This window comes from Schistocerca americana, chromosome 9, assembly GCF_021461395.2.
Source record: "Schistocerca americana isolate TAMUIC-IGC-003095 chromosome 9, iqSchAmer2.1, whole genome shotgun sequence".
Lineage (NCBI taxonomy): Eukaryota > Metazoa > Arthropoda > Insecta > Orthoptera > Acrididae > Schistocerca > Schistocerca americana.
The window spans coordinates 193,272,840-193,290,643 of record NC_060127.1 but is presented as its reverse complement, the minus strand read 5'-3'; the positions used below and the strand labels follow the sequence as shown (position 1 = coordinate 193,290,643).

The window sequence follows — 17,804 nt, the reverse complement described above, 5'->3', positions numbered from 1 at the left end:
TGTTACTGGAAATAACATCAATGGCGTATTATCTACCATCGAAGCAAACACAATTGCCGAGCACTATGCTCAAGCCTCTGTGTCAGCATTTCGCGCCCTCAGACAGCGGATGGAAAGGAAAGCCCTCTCATTGACTGAATGTCACAGTGAATCCTGTAATGATCCATTTACAGAGTGGGATCTCCTCATCATCCTTGCACATTGCCCTGACACAGCTCCTGCCCCAGATAAGGTCCACAGTCATATGATCAAACATCTCTCGTTCGACTACAAGCGACATCTCCGCATCTTCAACCAGATCTGGTGCGATGCCGTTTTTCCATTGCAATGGCGGGAGAGCACCGTCATTCCGGTGCTGAAACCTGGTAAAAACCTGCTTGATGTGGATAGTTATTGGTGCATCAGCCTCACCAACATGATTTGTAAGCTGTTATAATGTATGGTAAGTCGGCGGTTGTGTTGGGTTCTGGAGTTACATGGCCTACTGTCTCCATGCCAGGGCGGTTTTCACCCGGGTCGTTCTACCATTGATAATCTAGTTTCCCGAAAGTCTGCCATCAGAACAGTGTTTTCCAGACTCCAACACCTGGTCGCCATTTTTTTAAATTTTTTTATTTTATATACTAAAGACTTGGGACTTGACCTGGTGGCATCATATCCTTGCCACATTATATGAGTGGTGTGTGCAGGGCCTGCCCCCAATTTTTACCCAAAATTTCCTATCACTCCATATTTTCCATGACCAAGTTGGCGCCTCCCGCCCCCCCCCCCCATCGCCGCCTCCCGCCCCCCCCCCCATCGCCGCCTCCCGCCCCCCCCCATCGCCGCCTCCCGCCCCCCCCCATCGCCGCCTCCCGCCCCCCCCATCGCCGCCTCCCGCCCCCCCCATCGCCGCCCCCCGCCCCCCCATCGCCGCCTCCCGCCCCCCCCCCGTCGCCGCCCCCCACCCCACCCCCCGGCGCCGCCCCCCGCCCCCCCCCCCCCCCCGTCGCCGCCCCCCGCCCCCCCCCCCGTCGCCGCCTCCCGCCCCCCCCCCGTCGCCGCCTCCCCCCCCCCCCCCCTCCTCAGTGTCAACAATGACCATGGACTTCTTTGCTCCTGATGTCCAGCACGGTAGTCAGTCTGTTGTGGTGGTGCTGCCGTGTACCCCGTTGGTTGTAGCCGCTTGACCACACAGGGATTGTTCTGCTGATGCCTGTGCCATTAACTCCCCACATACGCCAAGGGGTAGATGCCCATCTGCCTGGGGCATCGGCCATCCTGCCTGGTGGCCTTTTCTGCGGCTGGGTGGCGCCCGTGGGGAGGGACCCTAGTCAGAATGGGTGGCATCAGGCCGGATGACAATTGATGTAGCGTAGCACATCATCCCTTTCTGGTGGCGAAACACCAGCAGTCTCTTAAGAGATAACGAGCTCCATTCAATGCAGAGAAGTACGACCCCAAATCGTTCCCCTCCCTGCCACACCATGGGAGGAACTTCAGGGTAAGGATGGCAGCAGTTCTTATTCGCCCCGGTACCTTGTATGTTCGAGAGCTGATGGGGGGGGAATCTTTCATAACAATGGAACCACAGTTTTTTGTTGAGCATTTAGTGGACAAGTTTGGGGAGATGGAGGGCTTCTCCACAATGAGGTCTGGGACAGTCTTGATCAAAACAGCATTCTCTGCCCAGACACGGAAGTTAATCGCTTATGACAGCTGGGGTATGGTTCTGTAACCATCACGCGTCATAAGAGCTTAAATATGGTCCAGGGTAACATATTTCATAGAAACCTCCTTTTGCAGTCTGACAATGAGCTGCGCGCCCATTTAGAGTGGCAAGGTGTACACTTCGTCAGGTGTGTACACAGGGGTCCAAAAGATAATCAGGTTGCCACCTGTGCCTTCGTCTGGGCCTTTGAGGGTGATACATTGCCGGGGAAGGTCAAGGTGATGGTCTACCGGTGTGATGTGGAGCCCTATATCCCTCCCCCGATGTGGAGCTTTAAGTGCTGGAAGTTCGGCCATATGCCTTCTCGCTGTACTTCCAGCGCCACATGCCGGGATTGCGTATGTGCATCACATCCCAATACTCCATGTGCCTCGCCTCCCATCCGTGTCAACTGCGGAGAGCACCTTCGCCTTGCTTGCCAGACTGCAAGGTTCTCCAGAAAGAATGGAAAATGATTGAGTACAAGACCCTGGACAGACTGATCTACACTGAGGCTAAGAGAAAATTTGAACGCCTGCATCATGTGTGTATGAGATCGTCTTATGCTGCTGCTGCTGCTACAACATTTGTGGCACCATCAGCTCCGCCAACCCAGGTCACCTCTTGGAGCTGGAAAACTACACCTGCCCCCTTGATGGTGGAGGATATATCCCTCCCATCTACGTCGTAAGCAACATCCCCCCCCCCCACCCCCACCCCGATCCACTCACCCACCCACCCACCCCCCACAACCATCGGGGACATCCGTTCGCATTCCAAGCTGGAGAAGCGTAAGTCTTCTTAGGCTTCTTTCGCCAGGAAGTGATCCCTTGGGTCACTCCCTTCCCAGGTTTCTGCTACTGGGAAAGATGACACCTGCCAGTGGCTGAAGACCCCAAAAGTAGCTGGTCGTAGGGCTTCACGCTCATCCTCAGTCCCAGAGACTGAGCCAGTGAAGTCCCCCCTGCCAGGGAAACCCAAGGAGCAGAGAGGAACCCAAAAAGAAAACCCCTAAGACCAAAGAAATTGCGGTGGCACCCACACCACCGCTACCTACAAGGTCTACAGCTGAGGATGGGGTGGAGGTTTTGGCGTCCACTAACACCCTAGATCTCGCCAGACCCACAGACACAATGCATATAGACTGCTCAGGCAATATATCAGTGGCAGCAGGTGACCCTGAGGTGTAAACTGCCTCATTGAATGTTTCATGCCTTCCCAGTCTCACGGTGTGATGCTCCAGTGGAATTGTGGCAGTTTTTTTCACCGCCTGGCTGAGCTGTGGCAACTGTTCCAGCAATGCGAACCCCTGCCCTCCGTGGCTATAAGGGATATGACAGGAACCATAGTTACTATAGTGTGTCAGGTGGAGTTTGTGTTTATATCCTAAACTCGGCCTGTAGTGAACATGTGCCCCTTCAAACCCCTCTAGAAGCTGTGGCTGTCTGAATAAAGACGACACAGGAAATAACTGTCAGCATTGTGTATCTTCCTCCAGATTGTGCAGTACCCCTGAATGTATTACCTGCACTGATTGATCAACTCCCTAAACCTTTCCTAGTTCTGGGAGATTTTAATATCCCATAACCCCTTGTGGGGTGGTACCATGCTTACTGGCTGAGAGATGTCGAAACATTACTGACGCAATTCGACCTCTGCCTCATAAATACTGGGGCAGCCACACATTTCAGTGTGATTCATGGTTGTTACTCGGCCATTGATTTATCAGTTTGCTACCCAGGACTTCTTCCATCTATCCACTGGAGAGCACATGACGTCCTGCATGGTAGTGACCACTTCCCCATCTTCCTGTCACTGCCCCAGCGTCAGGTACATGGACGTCTGCCCAGATGGACGTTGAACAACGCAGACTGGGGAACTATCACATATGCTGTCACCACTGAATCTCCCCCACACGGTAACAACGATGTGATGGTTGAGCAAGTGACTAGCACAGTTGTTTCTGATGGAGAAAATGCTATCCCTCTCTCTTTAGGGTGCCCAAGGCTTAAGGCAGTCCCTTGGTGGTCGCCGGAAGTCGCTGAAGCAATTAAGGAGCGTCAGTGAGCTCTACAGCAGCATAAGCAGTACCTTTTCCTGGTACACCTCATAGCCTTTAAACGGCTCTGTGCCCGTATTTGCTACCTTATCAAACAACGGAAGGAGGAGTCTTGGGAGAGAGAAGTCTTGACCAGTAGGTGTCACACGCCACCTTACCCCCCAGGGGGTCCACAACTCTTTTGTGGACACGTGCGTAGCGAGCACGGGACCCCGAGCTAATGTGGCCCTCCTTTCTTTCCGGGCTGCATACCTTCCCTTTCCGCATCCTTCCCCGTCCCCCATCTTCGCCCCCCCCCCCCTCTCACCTCTGGCTCTTTCCTTCCCTTTCTCCCCCTCTGGGAGTATGGCTTGTGCCTACGTCCGGAGACGGACGCTCGAAACTGTTACAAATTCCTTGCTTTCTACACTTGCAAGCCTTCGTCCTTCCTCTCTCCTTCTTTTCCTTCCCTCTTCTCTTTGCCCTTTTCTCCACTGCAGCGTTTGAGACCCCTCTTCTTTCCTTTCCCTTTCTCTTTTTTCCTCCCTGTGCGTGTCTGAAGGCCGACCCACGCATTTCCATGCGTAGCCGGTGACGGGGGTAACGCGTAATTCCCCGCCCCGGGTAGACAGGTAGGACACGTACGTACCCCCTGGTAACGGCCAGGCCCAGGGAGGGGTGATTACCCGAGCTGATACCTTCCGAAAGTGCCGATTGGTCCCTCCGTCTGTTTGTCGGGAGGTGTGATCTGAGGTGTGAACAATCACCTAAGGTGGGAGTGCCCCCAGAGAGGGCCCCCACAAGGGAGGAGCGCGCCATCGGAGACGCCGGTAATCATGGGGGATTCTTCCGCAATGGTTTCCTCACCTTCCACTATGTCTGCTCACAAGCGTAAGTTCGCTGAGTCTCGGCCATAGACAGTTCTTCCATCGTTGCCACAGTTCCTTGTTGTTTCTCGGTCTGACGAAGGTCACGACTTCTCCACGGTTAACCCTTTCGTTATTCAGAAAGGTGTCAACGCAATTTCAGGTCCTGTAAAGTCTTGTTCAAGATTACGGAATGGTACCCTGTTGTTAGAAACAGTCAGTGCCCTCCAGGCACAAAAATTGCGGCGTACGTCTCTGCTTCACACCTTCCCTGTCCGGGTTGAAGCGCACAGCACTTTAAATTCCTCGCGTGGAGTCGTTTATACACGCTCCCTCGATGGATTGTCTGACGAAGAAATTCAGCACTACCTGTCTGACCAGGGCGTAACGGCTGTTCATAGGGTTATGAAAAGGGTTGACACGAACATCATTCCAACCTGCACTGTCTTCTTGACATTTGACAAAGTTCAACTCCCATCGAAAATCAAAGCAGGCTATGAGATAATTTCCGTTCGCCCTTGCGTCCCAAACCCTACGCGTTGCTATCGGTGTCAGCGGTTCAGTCACACCAGCCAGTCCTGTTCCAATCCGGCCAAATGTGTTAAGTGTGGCAAGGATGCCCATGAGGGTGCTTGTCCACCTCCACCCCCTCGCTGCATCAACTGTATGGGTGACCATGCTGCTTCCTCTCGAGATTGCCCCGTTTTTAAGGACGAAAAACTCATCCAGGAAATCAGAGTGAAGGAAAAGGTGTCGACCTTTGCTGCTCAAAAATTATTCGCCAATCGACAGCCCACCGTGCCTCAGATAGGAAAATACAGCACTGTCCTTGCTTCTCCTCGGCCAACAAAGGAGGCGGCCACGCAGACTTGCGACCTCACCTTTAGTGCCACGGTCGTCAGATCGGCCAGCGCAAACATCGCCCGTTCAACCTCACCACTTTCGCCTGCCCACTCTCTGGCTCACCCTTCGTCGGGTTCCGCTAAATCTCGAACCCAAAAGTCAGACACCAAGACTTCGAAAAACGAGCATACTCGTGAAGAGTTTTTACGTACGGCAACTTCCCAACCATCGGTTCCTCCTTCCTCTAAACATCATACTTCCAAGAAGGCTACAAAGAAACCCAGTTCCTCTCCTTCTCCGCCAAGGCATGTCCCATCTACAGCACCACCTGGCGGAAATCGCCCTCTGCCGTCTTCTGTGTCGCCGAGGCGCACCGCTGGCGGCTGATCAACCGGCCGATCGCTGGTGGCAGGAGCTGCTCCTGAACAACCTATGGATCAGGATCTTCTGCCTTCGGCTGAATGCCATTCCATGCTGTCGGTCGCAAGCTCAGAGCAGTCGTTAAGTTGACAGCGACCTTGGTCACGTTTCTCCATTTTCTGTTCACCCTATGTCCATTATCCACTGGAATATCCGCGGCATTCGCGCCAATCGGGATGAATTGTCGATCCTCTTACGATCCTACTCGCCGGTCATCTTCTGTCTTCAGGAAACAAAGCTGCGGCCCCATGACCGCTTTGTTCTCCCTCATTTTCAGTCCGTCCGATATGATCTCCCCTCTGTTGAAGGCACTGCAGCACATGGAGGACTCGTGATTCTTCTCCATGATACTCTCCATTGTCACCCAATCCACTTAAACACTTCCTTCCAAGCCGTCGCCGTCTGTCTTTCCCTTTCTGTATATATGTTCTCTCTTTGTACTGTATACATTCCATCGTCCACACCAATGGCACGAGCTGATCTCCTTCATCTTCTTGGTCAGCTTCCACCCCCCTATTTGCTGGTTGGGGACTTCAGTGCCCACCACCCACTTTGGGGATCTCCACATCCTTGTCCACGTGGCTCACTGTTGCTAGACGTCTTCCACCAAGCGGATCTAGTTTGCCTCAACACTGGGGTCCCAACATTTTTGTCTGCCTCCACGACAAATTTATCTCATTTGGACCTTGCGGTCGGTACTGTTCCGCTAGCTCGGCGCCTCGAATGGTTCGCCCTTGATGATACACACTCGAGTGACCACTTTCCATGTGTCCTTAGACTGCAGCCTCAACTGCCATATATGCGCCCGCGACGCTGGAAGTTTGCCCAAGCTGATTGGACACTTTTTTCGTCTCTAGCGACATTCGATGACCGTCACTTTCCCAGCGTTGACGATGAGGTCACACATATTACCGACGTTATTCTTGCAGCTGTGGAACATTCAATACCACGCACCCCCAAATTGCCCCGGCGCCCCCCAGTTCCTTGGTGGAACGAGGCATGCCGTGATGCAATACGTGAGCGGCGACGTGCTCTCCGCGTTTTCCGCCACCATCCTACTTTGGCCAACTGTATCCGCTATAAGCAGTTTCGTGCGCGATGCTGTCGTGTCATCCATGATAGCAAGAAGGCAAGCTGGAAATTCTTTACTAGCTCATTTAACACCTTCACTCCCTCCTCGGAAGTTTGGAGTCAGCTTCGACGGTTCTCAGGTGCGCCTAGTTTCTCCCCGGTCTCTGGGCTCACTGTCGCGCATGACACATTAGTGGACCCCGTCGCAATTTCTAACTCGTTGGGTCAGCACTTCGCTGAGATTTCGAGCTCTTCAAATTACCCGCCAGCATTTCTTCCGAAGAAACGTGCAGCGGAAGTGTGACCTCTTGCTTTCTCCTCTCAAAATCTCGAAAGCTACAACACTGTTTTCTCCATGCGGGAACTCCAACATGTACTCTCTTCTTCTCGCTCCTCCGCCCCAGGACGGGATGGTATCCACGTCCAAATGTTGCTGCATTTATCAACCGATAGTCTGCGTTACCTCCTTCGCATTTATAATCAAACTTGGACCGACAGTACGTTTCCCAGACGATGGCGGGAAGCTATCGTCGTTCCTGTTCCGAAACATGGAAAGGACAAACATCTACCCTCTAGCTATCGCCCCATTTCTCTCACGAGTAGTGTGTGTAAGGTTTCGGAGCGTATGGTGAATTGCCGTTTAGCTTGGTGGCTGGAGTCCCGCAGTCTTTTAACACCTGCCCAATGCCGATTCCGAAGCATTGTTCTGCAGTTGACCATCTTGTTGCTCTCTCCACTTATATCATGAACAATTTTCTCTGGAAACGCCAAACAGTAGCAATATTTTTGTATCTGGAGAGAGCATACGATACCTGTTGGAGGGCAGGCATCCTCCGCACACTGTTCTCTTGGGGCTTTCGAGGTCGGCTGCCCCTTTTTCTTCGCGAATTTATGGCAGAGCGCACATTTAGGGTACGGGTGAACACTACTCTCTCGTGTACTTTCTCCCAAGAAAACGGTGTACCCCAGGGCTCCGTGCTAAGTGTTGTACTGTTTGCCATTGCCATAAATCCAATTATGGACTGTCTCCTTCCTGATGTCTCAGGCTCCCTCTTTGTGGACGATTTTGCGATCTACTACAGCTCTCAACGGACCAGCCTTCTTGAACGTCGTCTTCAAGGATGTCTCGATCGCCTCCACTCTTGGAGAATCGAAACAGGCTTCCGCTTTTCTCCCAGTAAGACCGTTTGTGTTAATTTTTGGCGTCGTACGGAGTTTCTTCCACCCTCCTTACATCTAGGTCCTGTCAACCTTCCGTTTTCAGATGTCGCTAAACACGTCCGTGTCTTGAATGGTACCTCCTGGGGAGCAGACCGAATGGTCCTTCTCCGCCTCTATTGCGCCTTAGTGCGCTCGAAATTGGACTATGGAAGCATAGTCTACTCCTCTGCTCGGCCGTCTATTCTTCGGCGTCTCGACTCCATCCACCACCGTGGATTACGTTTAGTGTCTGGAGCTTTTTACACCAGCCCTGTGGTAAGCCTTTATGCTGAGACAGCTGAACCTCCGCTGTCCAATCGGCGAGCAGTCCTTCTGAGTCGTTATGCTAGCCATCTGTCTTCCATGCCTGCTAATCCAGCCCATGACATTTTTTTCGATGCCTCCTTTGACGTAGGGTATGCAGGCCGCCCCTCCTCCCTCCTACCACCGGGAGTCCGCTTCCATCAACTGCTCCATTCTCTTTCCCTCCGCTTTTCTAAAACCACCTTGACAACTTGGGGTACAGCACCGCCTTGGCTCCGTCCCCGGATCTGCCTGCTCCGTGACCTTTGTTGATTTCCCAATGATGGTACCCCTTCACTTGTTTATCGTCGGGCATTTGCTGCTCTATGTGCACAAATGACGGACGCCACATTTATTTACACCGACGGCTCGAAAACATCGTTAGGTGTAGGGAGTGCCTATGTTGTTGGCGACACCCCAAATCACTTTCGGCTTCCCGACCAGTGTTCGGTTTATACTGCGGAGCTTTATGCTGTTCTCCAGGCTGTCCACTACATCTGCCGCCATCAGCAGTTACAGTACGTTATCTGCTCAGATTCTCTCAGCTCTCTCCTCAGTCTCCAAGCTCTTTATCCTGTGCAGCCTCTGGTCCATCGGATTCAGGACTGTCTGCGCTTGCTCCACCTGGGGGGCATCTCGGTGGCGTTCCTCTGGCTCCCGGGACACGTTGGTATCTGTGGAAATGAGGCGGCCGATATTGCAGCCAAGGCTGCAGTCTCTCTTCTTCGGCCAACTATTCAATCGATTCCCTTCGCCGATCTACGGAGCGTTTTATGTCGTCGTGTTGTTCATTTATGGCACGCGCATTGGTCGACACTTCCCAATAATAAATTGCGGGACGTGAAAGCTCTTCCTTGTGCTTGGACCTCTTCCTCCCGAACACGTCGTCGGGAGGAGGTAATTTTAACTAGACTCCGGATAGGGCACTGTCTTTTTAGCCATCGACATCTCTTAAGCGGCGATCCTCCCCCACTCTGTCCCCACTGCTCTCAGCTGTGGATGATAAGACACCTTTTAATTGAGTGCCCCTATTTTAATCCGTTACGCTCCAGTCTACAGCTATCGCCTGGTATATCGTCGATTTTAGCAGATGACACGCGCTCAGCCGACTGCGTACTCAAGTTTATTAGTGCCAGTGAAATGACGTCAGTCATTTGAAGCTTTTTTTTTTTTTTTTTTGGGGGGGGGGGGGGGGGGGGGACAACCAACCCCTTTCTGTAGTGGATTTTTAAGCCTTCCTTCTGCTTTTAGTTTCTCCAATGTTATGACTTCCGTTCCCATTGCTGCTGGTTTCCATTTTCGGTTTTTTACTGTTTCCTAAGTCACTGACCGGGCGCTAATGACCATAGCAGTTTTGCGCCCTAAAACCAAACCAAAACAAAAAACGCCACCTTCCCAAGTCTGGGCCAAGATCAAACGTCTTTTTGGGTACCAGGCTCCAACAGCTGCCCCCGATGTTAGCATAAATGGCGAGTTATGTACCGATGCAAACGCGATTGCCGAGCACTTTACCCCCAAGCCTTTCGCACACTCAAACAGCAGCTGGAACGGAACTCCCTCTCATTCACTACACACTGCAGTGAATCCTATAACGCCCTATTTACAGAGTAGGAGTTCCTCAGTGCCCTTGCGCATTGCCCCGACACAGCTCCTGGGCCTAATCGCATGCACAACCAGATGATAAAACATCTCTCATGTGACTAAAAGTGACATCTTCTCGTCATCTTCAACAGGATCTGGTGCGATGGTGTCTTTCCATCACAATGGAGGGAGAGCACCATCATTCCTGTGCTCAAACCCAGTAAAAACCCTCTTGATCTGGATAGCTATCGGCCCATCAGCCTCACGAACGTTCTTTGTAAGCTGCTGGAACGTATGGTTTGTCGGCAGTTGGGTTGGGTTCTGGAGTCACGTGTCTTGCTGGCTCGATGTCAGGGCAGCTTTCGTGAAGCTCCCTCTACCACTGATAATCTTGTGACCATTGAGTATGCCATCCCAACAGCCTTTTCCAGACGGCAACACCTGATTGCCATCTTTTTTGACTTACGTAAAGCATACGACACGACTTTGCGACATCATATCCTTCCCCCATTGTATGAGTGGGGTCTCTGGGGACCACTCCAGATTTTTATCCAAAACTTCCTGTCGCTCCATACTTTACGTGTCCAAGCTGGTGGCTCCCATAATTCCATCAATATCCAGGAGAATGGAGACCCACAGGGCTCTGTATTGTGTGTGTGTGTGTGTGTGTGTCTATTTTTAGTGGCCATTAACGGTCTAGCAGCAGCAGTCGGGCCCTCCGTCTCACCTTCTCTGTATGTAGACGACTTCTGCGTTTCGTACTGCTGCTCCAGTACTGTTGTTGCTGAGCGGTGCCTCCAGAGAGCCATCCACAAGGCACAGTCATGGGCTCTAGACCACGGCTTCCAGTTTTCAGCCTCAAAGTCTTGTCGTGCACTTCTGTCGGCATTGTACAGTTCATCCGGAACCCAAACTTTACCTTAATGACGATTCACTCTCTGTAGTGGAGACACATAAATTCCTAGGACTAGTTTTCGACACTCGATTGACTTGGCTCCCTCATCTTCGTCATCTTAAGCAAAAGTGCTGGCAGCACCTCAGTGCCCTCAGTTGCCTGAGCAACACCAATTGGGATACATATTGCTGCAAGCTGCTGCAGCTCTACAGAGCCCTTGTCCAATCCCGAATAGACTATGGGAGTGTGGTGTATGGTTCGGCAGCACCTTCAGCATTGAATTTACTCGACCCTGTGCACCACTGTGGGGTTCAATTAGCGACAGGCGCTTTCAGGACAAGTCCTGTGACAAGTGTACTGGCGGAGGTGGTGTCCCTCCACTACAGATCAGACGTGCGCAACTGCTCGCCTTTTACGCAGCACACATTCATAGTTTACCTGCCCATCTGAATAACAGTCTGCTTTACCCGCCCGTGGCAGTCCATCTCCTGCATCGGTGGCCCAGATCGGGGCTGACGATTGCGGTCACTTCTCTCCAAACTGGAGTCCTTCCCTTTACCACCTCTGCTTGCGGCACGTTCACATTCGCCTCCATGGTGTACACCTCGGCCACAGCTTTGTCTGGACCTTCTGCATGGCCCTAAGGACTCCGTCAACCCCGCTGCTTTCCGCTGTCACTTCCTCTCGATTCTTGACATGTTCCGGGGCTCTGAAGTGGTTTACACAGACGGCTCAACGGCTGATGGTCACGTTGGCTTCGCATATGTTCATGGAGGACATTTTGAGCAGTACTCCTTGCCAGTTGGCTGCATTGGCTAAACGTGGCTAACGTACGGACACCTACTCTGTCGCAAGGCCACTGTGGCTCCCAAATGATGGTCGTCCACATCTTTCTGGACTGCCCACTTTTATCCGCTCTGCAGCAGACTTTTAACTTTCGCAGCACCCTACCTTCGGTGTTGGGTGACACTGCTTCAACAGCAGATTTAGTTTTACGTTTTATTCATGAGAGGGTTTTTTATTGTACCATCTAAGGATGAGCATTTAGCCTTCTCTCTGAGGTTGCCACGCTCCCTCCATTTTAACTCTGTCGCACTTTCTTTACATTTGTTTGGCTTGGTGGTCGTCTTTTCCCTACATGTGTCCATCTCGCCTTGGCTTTTTGAGGTGAACATTTTAATGTGTTGCAGAGTGGCTGGCTCCTCCTCTTTTATTATTGTGATCAGCCAGCCCAGACCATAATGCTCTGTTTTAATGCCTTCTTCTATTTTTCCTTGTGGTGTATTTTTTCTCCATTATTTGTTCGTTCCATTTGGTTGGTTTTTTTTTTTTTTTTTTTTTTTTTTTTTTTTTTTTTTTTTTTTTTTTTTTTTTGGGGGGGGGGGGGGTGTTCTGCACCTTGAGCCTTGCACCTTGCTTGTGTCAGATAAAAGGGACTGATGACCCTTTAGTTCGGTCCCTTTACACCCGAAACCAACCAACAATCCAATCGGCATTGCCGAGTGAAAATGTGTGTCGGACCGGGATTCGAAGCAAGGATTTCCTGCGTTAACCACTGCACCTCCCAGAGACAGTATTCATCGCAATTGCGTGGGCTGTCTCAGTACGCCCCTCGGTGACCCACATTCCCACCCAGCACCACCTATCCGCAGTCTTGAGCTGTGTCCTCTGTGCTTGCTACTTCGAGATTCTCACAGCAGGTTGAGTGTGATTCTGCATTTTCACTGAATGTGGTGGATTCGTAGCCCATTCTGGTGACTCAGTTATACAAATGCGTGTCTGTTCTTTCGAACATGTCCATATCTGTGAATGTTTTGTGTAGATTGAAGATGGAGCATTTGCGTGGATGGTGGCTAGGTGGGAATATGGCTCAACCGAAGGTTGAACAGAGTTAGTCTGTGCAATTAATGATAAACACAATGCCTGGGTGGTTCAGTGGCTAATGTCCTCCCACTCCACCTTCAACTTACATAATATAAATCACTACTGGGGATTTCACTTGACATGGTGTCTGTTCTTTTGGGCATGTCCGAAAGATCTTTTGGACATATCTGAAAGAATAGACACCACAGATTCGTATAAAAAAATTAATTTGAAAAATTTGAGTGCTACTTATCCTATATTACTTGGTTGCTGTTATTATCTGATAATTGAAAAAAGGGTGGTGGTTAGCATTTCAACCCTACACAGAACACTATTATAACATTAATATTATGAAAAAGACAGTTTGCTCCTCACCATATAGAGGAGATGTAGGGGACGGATAAGCACTCGAAAAGTCTGCTGTCCATTTTAGGTTTCAGCAAAAGAGCTTCTTCAGAAATTGGAAAGAAAGCGCGTGACACACACACACACACACACACACACACACACACACGAAAGACCACAACAGCCAGACTGCAGAGACAGTAACCGCACAAGACAGTAGTAGCAATCTGGTGTAGGTGGTGAGGCAGCATGGAGCGGTGAAGTGAGGTGCAATGCTGCTTGCTGCAGCATGCAGGGGTGTGGTGGGAACAATGTAGGGCTGCTAGGTTCAGTTTGGAAGTTTTGGGGGGAGGGGCAGCAGAAAAGGAGAAAAGTAGAGAACGGGAAAAAGACTATCAGGCGCATTGGCAGAATAGAAGGCTGTGTAGTGCTGGAATGGGAGCAGGAAAGGACAGAAACTAGTGAAGGTTGATGCCTGGGGGGTTATGGAAATGTAAGATGTATTTCACAGAGTGTTTCCATCTGCATGGTTCAGAAAAACTGGTGTTGGTAGGGAGGATCCAGTTGGCATAGGCTGTGAAGCAGTCATTAAAGTAAAGCGCATAGTGTTGGGCAGCATGTTCAGTAGCTGGATGGTCCAGCTATCTCTTGACCACAGTTTGGGAGTGGCCATTCATTTTTGGTTGCCATGCAGGCATAGAAAGCAGCACAGTGGTTGCAGCTTAGTTTGTCGCTCACGTGACTGCTTCACAGGGCAGGAGATGCTTATGACTGGAATGGAGTACCTGCTGATGGCTGGATGTGTGGGACAGGGATATAAGCCGTGAGGCAAGGGGTTGCAAGCAGATGTGGAGTAGCAATGGACAAAGATATTGCCTAGGTTCGATAGGTTGCTGAAACCACGGTGGGAAGGATAGTGGACAGGATATTCATTACTTGAAGGTAATTGAAACTGTGGTGGAGAATGTGATTCAGTTTCTCCAGGTGGTTCTGAGCCACAAGGGTGTAGAGACAAGGGACTGTAGAGACAAGGCATGGGACATCTGTTTCCATATTAGGTTGGGAGGGTAATTTCGGTCTGTGTAGGTTTCGGTAAGACCCTTGGTATATTTTGAGTGTGATTGCTCATCATTACAGATGTAACAGCCACCCGTGGCTGTACAAAAGGGACTTCTTGTTACAGAATGTATGGCAGCTGTTGAAGTGAAAGTATTGTTGGTGGTTGGTAACTTCGATATGGATGGAGGTACTGATGTGGCACTTTTGAGGTGGATTTCAACATCAAGGAAGATAGTTTGTTCAGTTGAGAAGGACCAGGCGAAGCAAATGGGGGTGAAGGTGTTAAGTTCTCAAGGAATGTGGATAGGTGTCCTCATTCTCAATCCAGATCACGAAGATATCGCAATGAATCTGAACACGGTGAGGGACTTGAGGTTCTGGGTTGTTCAGAAGGGTTCCTTTAGAATGCCCGTGAATATCTTCGTGTAGGATGGTGCCTTCTGGGTGCCCATTGCTAATTTACCCCCTGTAAAATGATTGACCCAATTGGGGGGGGGGGGGGGGGGGGGGATTGGTTGGCTGACAGTCCTCGGTTTCCACAAAGACACTCTGGCTATCAAATTGAAATGTGATAGTGATTTTCCTTCTTTGGTTGTGAAGATCAGTAGTAATTCGTGCAATAAAGTAATGTTGTAAACCTCTCACGGGCAATTGGCATCACACCCAGGATTGCACATTGTTGACCTCAAGTTAGCCATTTAAGGGAGTAACACAATATACACATCTCATCACATTTGTGTTTTGTGCCAGTCTCTGTATACCTGTAAGCATTCATTTGCAGTTTTGTGCCAGTCTCTGTATACCTGTAAGCATTCATTTGCAGTTTTGTTTTAAGAAGTGTTTCCTTTATAAAACATTCTATTGTGGTTTTATTTTCCAGGATGGACAGTAAAATGATACTCCTTTTGTTAATTGGACTTGCGGTTTCAATTCGAGGTGAAACCGACTTAAAATCCTTGATTCCACAACAAGTGCATTTGTCCCTTTCAGGTAAGTGTTTCTATCGTTATGAAATGTACAAGTTTCAGACTGTGTGTAGGAAAATGGTTGATAGAGTTGTAAAAAGTGAACCTGTTTAATTCTTTCTCTACAGGTTAGTGCATGCTGTTTGATAGTGGAATCTGACTCTCTATTTTCCTGATGAACTGAATGTTCTATTGTTGTATTTATTTACTTCATGTTCCATAGATTTGTGTTGGGACAGATTGCAGGATATTAAATGAGGCAATTTTACAGGCTTGTAATTACTACAGTAAACCAGTCTGTGTTATATGTAATGTTAGACTGATTCTCTTATAAGAAAAATAAAATATTGGAAACACTACCAATGATAAATACACATATGTACACACAACAATCTGAATGTAGATGTCACAAAAATCTTGCTGCCACTGAACTGTATCCCCTTTTGGAATACACTCACAGAGGATGTCTTTAGTGTCATGAGTATAGTATAAACTATTTTAGTTACGACCCTCTTTTAACTAAAATAGCTTCCCATGGAAAGGCGGGCATAGGAAGGAGCCATCCTTGTTATCATGGCCATATCCATGATTTGTTTGTATGTATGCCCCTCAAAGGTGAAGTAGTTGTGGGTAAGAATAAAGTTGATTAAGGTGAGTGGAAGGGATGTCATAGGTTTGGAATCAGGTGGCTGCTGACTGAGCAGACAGACAATGTACATTGGAGATGTTGGTATAGAGGGAGGTGGCATCAATGGTGACAAGCAAAGTGTGTGGTGGGAGTGGGACGGGCACGGATTTCAGACGATCTGGGAAATGGTTGGTATCTTTAATGTGGAAGGGGAGTCTTTGTACTATGGGTTGCAAGTGTTTATTAACTAAGGCAGGTATACAGTATGTTCAGTCGGTGCTTTGAAGCCAGTAACTATGGGACGGCCAGTATTGATTGAATTTGTGGATCTTAGGAAGAAGGTAAAAGATGGGGGTGCGTGGTTTGGATGGGGTGAAAAGTTCTGTGGATTGAGGTGTTACTCCTTGTGAGGGGCCTGAGGTTTTAAGGAGGGACTGCAGGTCAGTTTTAATCAGGGATGGGATCTTGATGGTCAGACAGCTAGTGTAGACATTCACTAACGTATTCCTTTTGGTCAAGTTCCTCAGTGGTAGATCCTTTGTCTGCTGAGAGAAAAATGATAGAGTCGTCAACGTTTAGGGAACGTAGAGCCTGGAGTTCTGCAGAGGACAGATTAGGGTCACATTGTAGGGACCTGAAGAAGGGTTGTGAAGCAATGCTGAATGTGAGGAATTCTTGGGATGATTTTGAGGTAGTGGTGGTAGATCAAGTTGGGATCATGGTCTGAACTGTTAAAGATGATTCAATTTCAGGTTTGCTGTGGGAAAGGTTTTGGGGTTGGGTTGCAAAGTGATATTTCCAATAGATATTACATGTGAAGGAAAATAGGTCCTTCACCAAAGCAGCATGATCAGATCCAAGTTTAGGGCTGAAAGTGATGCCCTTAGATAAAACAGGTATTTCAGGAGGGGCCAAATTCATATTCTTGAGGGAAGGGGGGAATAACCTGTTTAACAAAGTGCCTAGCACCCAGCGCATGTTGGTATATCGATTATTCATATGATGTTGAAATGCATCCCTGTTGGTTTTTGAACATTTTTTAACGCACTCTAAGTTGATTTCGGAATTAATGATTAGTTGATTTTTGAATGCGTGCTTAGTGAACATGTCTCTGCCAGGGGAATCCTCATTGCACCTCGAAATAAACTTTCCTGCAGGCAAAAGGGGCGGGGCTATATGAGCTAAGGGGAATAAAGCCGAACGGGTGAATGCCAATTGCCGTTTGTGGTTGACCGTGTTTATTAATGATCAGTGTTGTTACAATTACTAGCAAAAGCCATAGTAACAGACTACCAGAGTGGGAATAAATGGCTAACAGGAATAACAAGTAAGAAAGATTATGTGTTACCTTCTCAGAGTATCGAAGAAAATGAAATTGTGACCGAAAGTTTTTGGCCAGACCGCTACACCAGTAAGGGTATACAGTTGTACAGTCCCCAGCTAGCATGTGCTTAAGTTCTATTCCGGGAGTAGTGTGGAAAACGCATTGTACGAACACGTAGCAACACATAAAAGGAGAATAAATGTGGGATAACTAAACTGGTGACTATGTCACGGTTAGTGAAGTTAACTCGAGAATAAGTTTTGACACTGGCAGGAATAGTTACAGAATTAGTGATGACAAGATTGGTTCTAAACAGGGTACTAGCAGTAATAGGCAGCCCGGGTGGCTTACTAGTGGGATAAGGATATAATGTAGAACCAAGTTGGGATTATATCAAAACGTTAGAAGTAGCCACAATCAAGCTGCAGTAGCCTATTATGAACAGTATTGTAAAGTGCTTGAAATGTTGTTACGAAGGCAAAGAGTATGTGGTATGCAAATAGAATAGCTAATTCACAGGATAAAATTAAAACCATATGGTCAGTTGTGAAAGGGATGTCTGGTGAGCAGCACAAGATTGGTGTTATAAAGTCAGTTTGTAGTAAAAATATTTGTTACTTTTAAATCATATGTTTGTACAGTATTTAACAAACATTATCTGAGCATTGCTGGTGAATTAAATAAAAATTTAGTTTCTACAGGAAATCGTATAA

At 49.0% G+C, this 17,804-nt stretch overlaps 1 protein-coding gene across 1 annotated transcript in view; it reads left to right on the top strand.

The window, feature by feature from the left end:
• LOC124551373 (acid phosphatase type 7-like) overlaps positions 1 to 17,804 on the top strand; it is a 196,936-nt gene that overhangs the window by 39,447 nt on the left and 139,685 nt on the right. Inside the window, exon 2 of the mRNA XM_047126413.1 lies at positions 15,055 to 15,164. Within this exon, the coding sequence (XP_046982369.1) occupies positions 15,055 to 15,164 (110 nt within the window). The remainder of the gene's footprint in view (positions 1 to 15,054; positions 15,165 to 17,804) is intronic.